This window comes from Monodon monoceros, unplaced genomic scaffold (genome assembly GCF_005190385.1).
Source record: "Monodon monoceros isolate NGI ecotype Baffin Bay Population unplaced genomic scaffold, NGI_Narwhal_1 Super_Scaffold_17, whole genome shotgun sequence".
NCBI classification, from domain to species: Eukaryota; Metazoa; Chordata; class Mammalia; order Artiodactyla; family Monodontidae; genus Monodon; species Monodon monoceros.
In genome coordinates, this window is record NW_021703773.1 from 9,189,951 (window position 1) to 9,199,949 (window position 9,999).

The following is a 9,999-nucleotide window of genomic DNA, read 5'->3' on the forward strand; positions in this document are numbered from 1 at the left end:
TACATAACAAAATTATGATATAGCTGTACATATAAAAAATGCATAAAGAGGGAATGTTTATATATATCTTGGAGGTATGAAATAGAAGAGAAATAAACCCTCAGCATTCATAGTGAGAAATTAACAGATAATTCCTAAAACTGAAAAATTAAGAAGTAGCAACATAAACATATTGAGAGGTATAAAAATTTTAATACCTGAAATTGTTCAACATGTTTCCTTGGGATATGGATGGAAGACAATAAGTAGAAGGTCGCTATTTTTGTATAAGTATTGCAGAATGCATTGTTTCTTTAAATTACGCGCCTTATGTGATTGATGACTAAAACAAAGAAATTTTTTTAAAGCTGGTTTCAAAGTAGTGGATAATAATAATAAAGAAAATGGGAAAGAAAGTGTTTCTGAGGGAAATTAAAATAAAAATCCTCGTCTTATTCAGGGAGAGCATAAAAGTACCAATTAAATGTAGACGTTAACTTTCAAATCAACAGAGCTCAGTAACATGGATAAAGAACACTAGATAAATTCACCCAAAGAAAGAAAAGGACAAAAGAAGAAAGAGAAAGCACAACAGATAGAAAACACAAAAGAAGATGTGGAAATCATTTTTTTAAATACTAGTAAACACAATAAATATAAAAAGAGAGTCACTGATTAAAATATAGATTAATTTTTAATCTGGCTATAGTTTATGAGTTACACTTAAAATAGAATTATATGTAAAGATATATTATTCCAACAAAGATAGATTTTTTTAAGTCTTAGAGAAACTGCCTATTGACTAAAAGAAATTTTTTTTAATAACAAGAATACATTTTTAAAAACCCTATGAACTTGGGCTTCCGTGGTTACATTTCAAATTTCCCAGGAGGGTTTTTGTTTGTTTATTAATTTATTTTATTTTATTTATTTTTGGCTGCATTGGGTCTTTGTTACTGTGCGTGGGCTTTCTCTAGTTTCGGCGAGTGGGGGCTACTTTTCATTGCAGTGTGGGGGCTTCTCATCGCAGTGGCTTCTCTTGTTGCGGAGCACGGGCTCTAGGCGCGCTGGCTTCAGTAGTTGTGGCACACGGGCTCAGTAGTTGTGGCTCGCCGGCTCTAGGGCACAGGCTCAGTAGTTGTGGTGCACAGGCTTAGTTGCTCAGCGGCATGTGGGATCTTCCTGGACCAGGGCTCGAACCCGTGTCCCCCGCCTTGGCAGGCGGATTCTTAGCCACTGCGCCACCAGGGAACCCCAGAAGGGTTTTTTGTTTTAAATGATGAGGATTTCATGTCTTCAGGTAAATTGCCATACCAAGAAGGCGCAGGGAAAATAGAGAGGAATTGTGTTTGCTTCTCTAAAGAGAAAAAGGTTGGGTGGAGGGGGGAATTACTCTTCGATGACACCCTGTGATGGAACTGAACTGGGGATTATGTCACTTTCTCTGACTTGGATTTCAAAGCCTGATCTACCATCCCTCTGGGAATGTAGTCCATCCTGATTTCAGCTACAGTAGATACCACCTACCCATCCTAAGCCAGGTCCAGCATGACCTCATCTTCTTCCTGGCTTCCTCCTGTCAGGCAGCTCTCCTGGAGTCCGAGTCTTCTTGGTTCTCAAAGTGTCACCTGATAACATTCATTACTGCCCCCACCTCCCCATCACACAGTGAGCTGGGCACCGGGAACCACAACACTGTCCTTGCCTTCCAAGTGTTTACAATACTGGAGCCTACAGGGTGCTTACGGTAGAAAGGCAAGTGAAGCTAAATATCCCCAAAAAGCAGCACATGAATTTCTTCAGGAGTGGAGGAAAGGGAAATTCACTAGGAGCTGAGCTGCCCGAAATGGCTTTCCGGATAGAAATCCACTGTGCCCTCTCCATTGTGCGGGGGACACTTGTTCAGAAAGCCCTTAAGGACTTGAACTTCCCAGCCAGGCAGCCAGGGTGTGAAGCTCAGCTCTGGCGATGCCTAGCGTGCCCTGGGCAGATCACTTAGCCTCTCTGGGCCTCGTCGTCTCCTCCTCCCTAAAATGGGTACAATAACAATATCACCTCGGTCACAGACTTGTGGTGAGGATAAGATGAGCTAAGATATGTGAAGCACGTGGTATATAGTAAATACTGATCAGGGTTACGAACAATAGTTCTCTGTACCACGGTGTTCTCGGAGAAGGAGAAATGTACAAGTAAGTGGGAATCATCCTCGTGTCTGTGTAATTAATTAACGCTGCCTGGGGAGGAGCGTGTGTGCTCAAGACACAGTCTGGGACGACTTACATAATGTCAGCTTTAGGCAAAGTGCCTGTCATTGGCGCAGCTCCGAAAATACACAAACACACTAGCATGTCTGCGAGGCGGGGCCGCAGGGGGTGCGGGCTGCGTGGCCCACGCCGCGTGTCCACTCGGGCCACCGGGTGTGAGGCTGTGTCCCTGCGTGTCGCTGACACACACGCACACTGATACCAGCCCTGCTTCGACGTGCGTGTCATGGCTTAAAAATAGATGCTAATCCATCAGCCGGTCTGGCGCTGGCAGCCGAGGCGGCGGTGGCGGCAGAGTCATGGCCGTGGGGCTGTCTGAGCCGGCGATCTGCCTCCGGGACTGAGACCCGCGCCGCCTCCCGAGGTAGCGGGGCCGGGGCGGGTGGGCGAGGCGCGGGGACCGGGGCTGGGGGCCGAGGCGAGGGCAAGGGGCCTGGGAGCGAACCTGCGGGGCCCGCCTGGGCTCCCTCCCTCCGCCCTCCGCGCCAGGCTGTCTGGGCTGGCGAGGGCTGGGCGACAGCCACGAACCTGTTACAACCGCGACAGCAGAGGGAGGGAGGGGGGAGGCGGACCAGGGCCCCCAGAAGCCTGCGGATGGGCTTGGAGGGTGCCCAGGGGGGCACCCCGTGACGGAATGGGGAGAAATAGAGTCACACGGAGCTCCTGCTACACCTGGTCTGCTTCCCGCTCTCTTTGCACCGTTCAGCTTCCCACAGGCGGCAGAATCTGTTTCCAGGAAAGGTTGTTTGGGAACCAGATGGTGGGGTCTTCAGGCCTGCGGAGGAAAAGTAGATGACGGTGGTGATGACGTTGAAGCTGATAGCTGTGGTGGTGGTGACGGCTCTCGTGCTCTGTTTCTGTGCTCCTTCTGACCCGCCAGGGAAAACCACCTCTCTCCCTAAACACCCCAAGATCCCATCTCCCCTCACCAGTCCTGATCCTAAGACCTCTGCTCCTTTTGCCCTGTGAGCGCTAGATCTCTTCTGGCCCGGGGGATGGGGGGATGGGGAGAGCTGGGCCCTGGCTGAGAGCGTGGGTGGGGAAGCGGGCTGGGGGCAGGACAAAGATGGCCTCTCACTGTGGACTTTCCATTCAGTCCCTGGGGCAGAAGAGGACAGGGAGTGGGAGGGGGATCCTTCAGACCAGCCCACGTTTTCAGAGGGTCAGGATCACAGTGTGAGAGGAGAAGGGTGGAGGGGGAGGGGGAAAGGAGGAGGAGGAGGAGGAGGGGTAGGAAGAGGAGGAGGAAGAGGGATAGGAGGAGGAGGAAGAGGAGGAGAAGGAGGAAGGGGAGGAGGAAATGGAAGAGGAGGAGGAGGAAGGGGAGGAGGAAATGGAAGAGGAGAAGGAGGAAGGGGAGGAGGAGGGGGGAAGTGGAAGAGGAGGAGGAAGTGGAGGAGGAGGAGGAGGAGGAGGAAGAAGGGGAGGAGGAGGAAGGGGAGGAAGGGGGGAGTGGGCGTGGCTCTTGCCCTGAAGTTCTCGGGGCAAGTCTCAAAGGCTGGCCCTTCCCAGCTCTGCAGCTCAACACATGGTCCCACTTTCAAGAGGCCCAGCTGTCCACAGAGAGTCAGAGGCACCTCCGCTAAGGCCCCTCATTGAGGACCCCATGTGCTAAGTAGGGCCACTTGAACTCCACCAGCAACACAGATGCTAATTCCAGACTCTGAGCCCCTGGGCCTGGAAGGATCCCTAATTTCTTCCCTTTCCTCCCTCCTCCTCTGCCCACCCACTCATACACACAGACACACAGACAGACAGACAGACACACACACACACACACACACACACACACACACACGATGCTCCAGCCCTGCCTGGACCCAGAGAGATGACGTTTAATCAATGATATCTGTCTGCTGATCAAAGGAGGATGCTTTGCCTGTTGCGCACATAGGTTGGCGCTTCCCTCCATCAGCAAGGGCCTTCAGCAAGTAGTTTTCAAACACCGACACTTCGTCTTTATTACTATTCCCTACTCCTCCCATCCCCACCATAGACTTCCCAGAGCAGGCTCATCGCTGAGGCAGAGGGAGGGCAGGAACGGGTTAAAGCAGCCCGTCCCTCTGGCACTGAGGAGGCAGGCGTGCTGTGTCACAGCCCTGATGCACTGTCTTCATGCTAATTCGCTCTGAATGGGTCCAAAGCCACCCCCAAGCCCCCTGCCAGCCCCCCAGCCTCTCCGCCTGTAGCCTCAGGCAGACGAGACCCAGATCCTGGCTGGCAAGGGCTCCGGCAGCGGGCCCTGCCACCCAAATACCAAATGTTTGCGTGCGTGTTTACGTCTGCGCTGGCAGCTGGGGTGGAGTGGCGGGGCAGACACCCAGCAGCCGGCAGCTCCCTCTCCCGTAAACAGGAACATGTGACTCTCCCACCTCCTTGCCCGGCAGAGCCAAAGAGCAGGGAAAAGGAGCTGCCGCAGCTCAAAGAAGACCATCCGGAGCACTTCCCACACCAGGGGGCCAGACTTCACCTTCGTCCCTGGAGAATCTTCTCCCCAGGGGCCAGCCCAGCTGGCAGGAAGGGAAGTAGCTGCTCCAGACTCACTCTGGTGTGTCTCACATCCCTGCCTCTCCCAGCAGCAGCTACCTGGAGACTGACCCCTCATCAGCCACCCCCGTGGCTGCCACGGTTCCTGCCGCCTCTAAGATGTGCCCCGGCAACTGGCTCTGGGCCTCAGTGACATTTATGGCCCGCTTCTCCCGGAGTGGCTCGAGGTCTCCTGTTCGCACGAGAGGGGCCCTGGAAGAGATACCAGCTGTCCAGCATCCCTTCCTCAACGTCTTTGAGTTGGAGAGGCTTCTCTACACGGGCAAGACGGCCTGTAACCACGCCGACGAGGTCTGGCCAGGCCTCTACCTCGGAGACCAGTATGTACCACAGCTGAGTGTGTGTGTGTGTGTGTGTGTGTGTGTGTGTATGTGCAAAAAGAAAGCAGAAGAGTGGCAGAGAGGCACTGAGTTGTGCTGTTGGTTCCACGTGGAGGATGGAGGGGACGGGGTGCCTGGGCAGAGTGGAGGAGGGTTTGGGGGAGTTTGGACGGGATTATTGATAGACTCAACTCTGGACAGACAGGCTCTGTTCAAGTAATCATATCGTTCATTTAGTAAAATGTATGACTGCGTGCCAGTGCTAAGGGCTGGACATTTAGATGACTTCTCTGACCTTCCACCTATTGTGCCCTGAGCAAAGGCCATCACTGGGGCCAGGAACAGTGGTTAGTGAGGTGAAAGGTTGACCAAGCCAAGCCACAGAGTGTGCAGAGGCTCACTCAGGTGCGTGGGGTCGATGGAGAGAAGGGCGTCAAAGGAAGAGGAGGCCCCACTTGTCTCTCCCAAGGGCTTTAGAGGCTACAAGGAGTTTTTCACATGCCTTTTCTCTCTTGATCTTCACGACAGCCTTGTGAGGTAGGTACCACTATCCCCAGGTTACAGAGGAGGCATCGGAAGCTCAGAGAAGTTGGGACTGGCCCAAGGTCACACGGGTCGTAAGTAGCAGAGCCAGGACTTGGAGGTTCAAGTTCAGGGCTCTTTCTGCTTGAGGAGTTGGCGCTGGACAGGACGTTTGATATGATCATGTTGGCTGAGCTGAGGGGTACGGGCCACAGGAACATCTGAAGGTGACCTCCACCACAGGGTAACCATGAGCGTGGAGTAACTGGCAAAACACAAGAAGATTCTGGGCATCAGAGAGAGTCTCAAGTAACGGGGGGGCGGGACTTCCCCGGGGGTCCAGTAGTTAAGACTCCACGCTTCTGCTGCAAGGGGCTCGTGTTCAACCCCTGGTGAGGGAGCTAAGATCCCATATGCAGTGCAGCGTGGCCAAAAAATTAAGATTAAAATTAAATTTAAAAAAAAAAAAAAAAGAAAAAAAAAATGGTTAGCAGGACATTAAATGTGAGCTAGTCCAACAACCCATCCAATGTTCAGATTCGCTCTGCCACGTCCAGCCCCTATCCATTGGCTTCCTCTCTCTACTTGAATACCCTGGTGTGAAGAAAGTCCCTCTCTCCCAAGGCGCCCCAATCTTTCTCCGGCTAGATTCCACCGTTGGTAGGTACTTCCTTACATGAAGCACAAACCCTGTCAGTCCTTTTCTCGGATCAAGTAAAGTCCTTCTGTCTCAGAGCATTCTTTCAATATGTTATCACGGCTGTTGTTTGCCCATCTCTCAGTCTCCTCTCCTCCAGGCAAAATCTCCCCAGGACTCCCCACCTTTGCTCCAGGATGAGACTCTGGCTCATTGCCTATCTCGGGTCCTCAGGAAGTGAGGTGGAGGCCTGGAGACAACGACATTGGCCGGGCAGAGGTCGGGGCCCCACCGCCCAGCTCCGCGCCCCCCTAACCTCCACTCCTCAATGCAGGGAAATAGCCAACAACCACCGGGAGCTCCGTCGCCTGGGCATCAGCCACGTCCTCAACGCCTCTCACAGCAGGTGGCGAGGGACACCCGAGGCCTACGTGGGGCTGGGCATCCGCTACCTGGGTGTCGAGGCCCACGACTCGCCAGCCTTCGATATGAGCGTCCACTTCCAGGCGGCCGCCGACTTCATCCACCGGGCACTGAGCCAGCCAGGAGGTAAGAGGGGAGCAAGGAGGAGGGAAGGACCAACAGACAATGGGTTAGAGAACAGCCCAGGGGTCTGGGTGTGGAGAGAGAGAGAGACTTGAATGATGTGATAAAATGCTCAGGAAAGGAAATTATTCTCTCAACCGTCTTTTCAAAGCAGTCCATAAAAAGAAGGAAATAATCCCAAATGTTGAGAGAGTGGAAAGTTGCACCTGGGTGGTGAGATTATGGGTGATATATTTTTCAATTGTTGGCTTCTTTATATATTTCTATACTTTCTAATGATTTCTACCTTGAACCTGTCTTGCTTTAGTGATCAGGGAAAAAAAAATATATATATATATATATATATATATATAAAATATATTGGGACTTCCCTGGCAGTCCAGTGGTTAAGACTCCACACTTCCAATGCAGGGGGCGTGGGTTTGATCCCTCGTCAGGGAACTAAGATCCCACATGCCAAAGAACATGGCCAAAAAAAATTTTTTTTTAATTTATAATAGGAAAAAAATATATTAATCATCCACTCCAAAGTGACTGGGAGATTGAGGAAGGACCCAGTTAGACATAAAGGGTTTTCCGTGGACGCACTCAGCACACACAGAAGGAAGCCCAGCTCGGTGCAAAGCTCGGTTTTGCGTTAGTGATGAGCCTCTCCCTTCGAGCCCCTTTTGGGCTTATGGATGCTGCGCTGCTAAAGGCTCTCCATCTCATCCCGTCCAGGCTCCACCCTTGGCCAGGACCTGGGTTCTTACCGTCAGCAGTCTGTGCGTCCATGCACCTCTGCTTACCTGTCTACCTCCCCACCTGTCCGCGGGGCCCTCTCCCCAGCCTCCTCCAGCCCGCCGCGAGGTCCCCAGCAATATCTCGTGTCTGTGTTCACAGGGAGGATCCTGGTGCACTGTGCTGTGGGCGTGAGCCGCTCGGCCACTCTGGTGCTGGCCTACCTCATGCTGTACCACAGCCTCACCCTCGTGGAGGCCATCAAAAAAGTCAAGGACCACCGAGGCATCATCCCCAATAGGGGCTTCTTGAGGCAGCTCCTGGCCCTGGACCGCAGGCTGCGGAAGCGACTGGAGGCGTGAGGGGGCAGAGGGAGGGAGGGAGGTCAGGCCAGGCCTGTGGGTCCCTGGATCCCAGCTGGAGAGTGGAGGCCCAGGGGACAGGTTGGAGGCGGCCCAGCGAACCCGTTCTCTCCTGAGAGGGCTGGGACGTGGCCCCAGGCCACAGCTGCTGTCTATCGAGGGGGGATGGGGTGAGGCTGGGCAGCGTGACAGTCACCCAGGAGGGAGCTGGCCAGGGAAGGAGGCAGGTAGGCTACAGGTAGAAGACAGTCCTGGATCCCAGCCAGGGGGGTCCCGGCGATTCATAGCCCCTCTTTGTGCTCAAGTGCTCCCCTTGTCCTCGTATCAGAACAAAAGGACCATCTCTGCCCCGTACCTCTGCCAGGAATCAGGGATGCGGCGAGCACAAACGTGATGGTGTCGAGTTGTGTGGAGGTGGTAGCTCAGGGACAGACGGTGAAGAGAGGGTGTGAAAAGCTAAGGGAGAAACCCACAGACTTGTTACTCCAAACCCGGGAAGAAGAGGCGTGGGAGGCTTGGCGCGGCACCCACGGGTGCTGGTCGTGGCCCAGAACTGCAGAGGTGCATGACTGGGAGCCTACAGATAATCCCTCGCTTACTGGATCCAAGTGTCTCCAGGAAAAATAAAAATGGTGAATACGAAGCAAGCCTCTTGAATCACTGACAGCTTGTACGAGGTCGGAACCTGTCCCCTGAGAACAGTTCCTGACTCCCTCCTAGGGTCGTAAGCCCTCACCGGCCTTCACACCTCCACCAGTTCCTAGGGGAGGTTTCTCCCCAGTCCAATTTTCACACTCCTGGGGCAAGGGGTATCTTGAATTTATTTCCATTTATGTCCACACGGGGGAAGCAGAGGACCAAAAAATTCAGATTTGCAAACTGTGTTAGGACTCAGAGCACACCCTGCATCTCCCAAGCTTAAAATAGGTCTCTTCACAAGCTCAGGTGTGTAAGAAATATAACTTATTTTCAAAAAGTCAACCTGATTTCTATATCAAGTCCCCCATGCTAGGAGAAGAGCAGAATATTCATCTTAAATCAATCCCAGCCCTAAATCCCACATTCATGGGTTTGGGTTTTGCCTGGTACCAAGAAACTGGAGGGGAGGGGAGGAGAGGTGATGTGATCGCATCCTCTTCTAATCTTTCCAAGTTTTCCTCTGAGGAGTGTAACATAATCTCCTTAGTAAATTTAGTAAAAAAATAAACTCAGCCACCAGAGAGAATAGTATGATCTTACATCCCAACTGTCAAACAGCCAGCCACCACACCCCTCTTTTTGAAAAGGGTGGGTTGTCTTCCCTGGCGGTCCAGTAGTTAAGACTCCCCACCTCCACTGCAGGGGGCACGGGTTCTAACCCCGCCCGGGAACTAAGATCCTGCATGTCGCGCAGTGCAGCCAAATAAATAAAATAAATAAAACAAAAGAGGTATGTTCCCAGAACAGAATATCCGCATGAGTGGGAGAAGGGGATGGGATGTAAGAGGAAGTGAAAAATACAGGGGGAAAAAAATCACTTAATATATGTAAAGTGTATATTCTACCCCAAAGTACAGAAACTCAGAATCTCAAAGCCAGAAGTCACCTTCACAGATTAACGATTTCCACTCTCCAACAGGACATAAATAAATCGCCTTTTCAATAAATCACTTGACGATAGTTATCAAGCATTAATTTGTTTGGCCATCTTTTTTTAAAAATATATTTATTTCTTTGTTTATTTTTGGCTGCATTGGGTCTTCGTTGCTGCGCACGGGCTTTCTCTAGTTGTGGTGAGCGGGGGCTACTCTTCGTTGTGGTGTGTGGGCTTCTCATTGCGGTGGCTTCTCTTGTTGCGGAGCACGGGCTCCAGGTGTGTGGGCTTCAGTAGCTGTGGCGCATGGGCTCAGCTGCTTGGCAGCATGTGGGATCATCCTGGACCAGGGCTCGAACCCATGTCCCCTGCATTGGCAGGTGGATTCTTAACCACTACACCACCAGGGAAGTCCCTGCTTGGCCATCTTTGATGGTCGGGAATCACTGCATAACTCCCACACACAGTATTAGAAAGCTCTAATATTACACTTGCATCCTGCGATCACGTTACAGTGGTGGTGAGATGA

General features: G+C 52.0%; 1 protein-coding gene across 4 annotated transcripts; it reads left to right on the top strand.

Moving 5' to 3' along the window:
- Positions 1-2,398: 2,398 nt before the first annotated feature.
- Positions 2,399-8,541, top strand: DUSP26 (dual specificity phosphatase 26). 4 transcript variants are annotated; one of them, XM_029226196.1, is made up of 5 exons: positions 2,399-2,607; positions 2,950-3,208; positions 4,820-5,110; positions 6,604-6,818; positions 7,698-8,541. In XM_029226196.1, exons 2-5 carry the CDS (start codon positions 3,036-3,038, stop codon positions 7,895-7,897), a joined length of 879 nt encoding a protein of 292 aa, XP_029082029.1. In that variant the 5' UTR covers positions 2,399-2,607; positions 2,950-3,035; the 3' UTR covers positions 7,898-8,541. The 4 variants fall into 4 exon arrangements, with proteins under 4 accessions (XP_029082029.1, XP_029082031.1, XP_029082032.1 ...); XM_029226198.1 differs by lacking the exon at positions 2,950-3,208; XM_029226199.1 differs by lacking the exon at positions 2,950-3,208 and having other exon boundaries at positions 4,823-5,110.
- Positions 8,542-9,999: the final 1,458 nt, after the last annotated feature.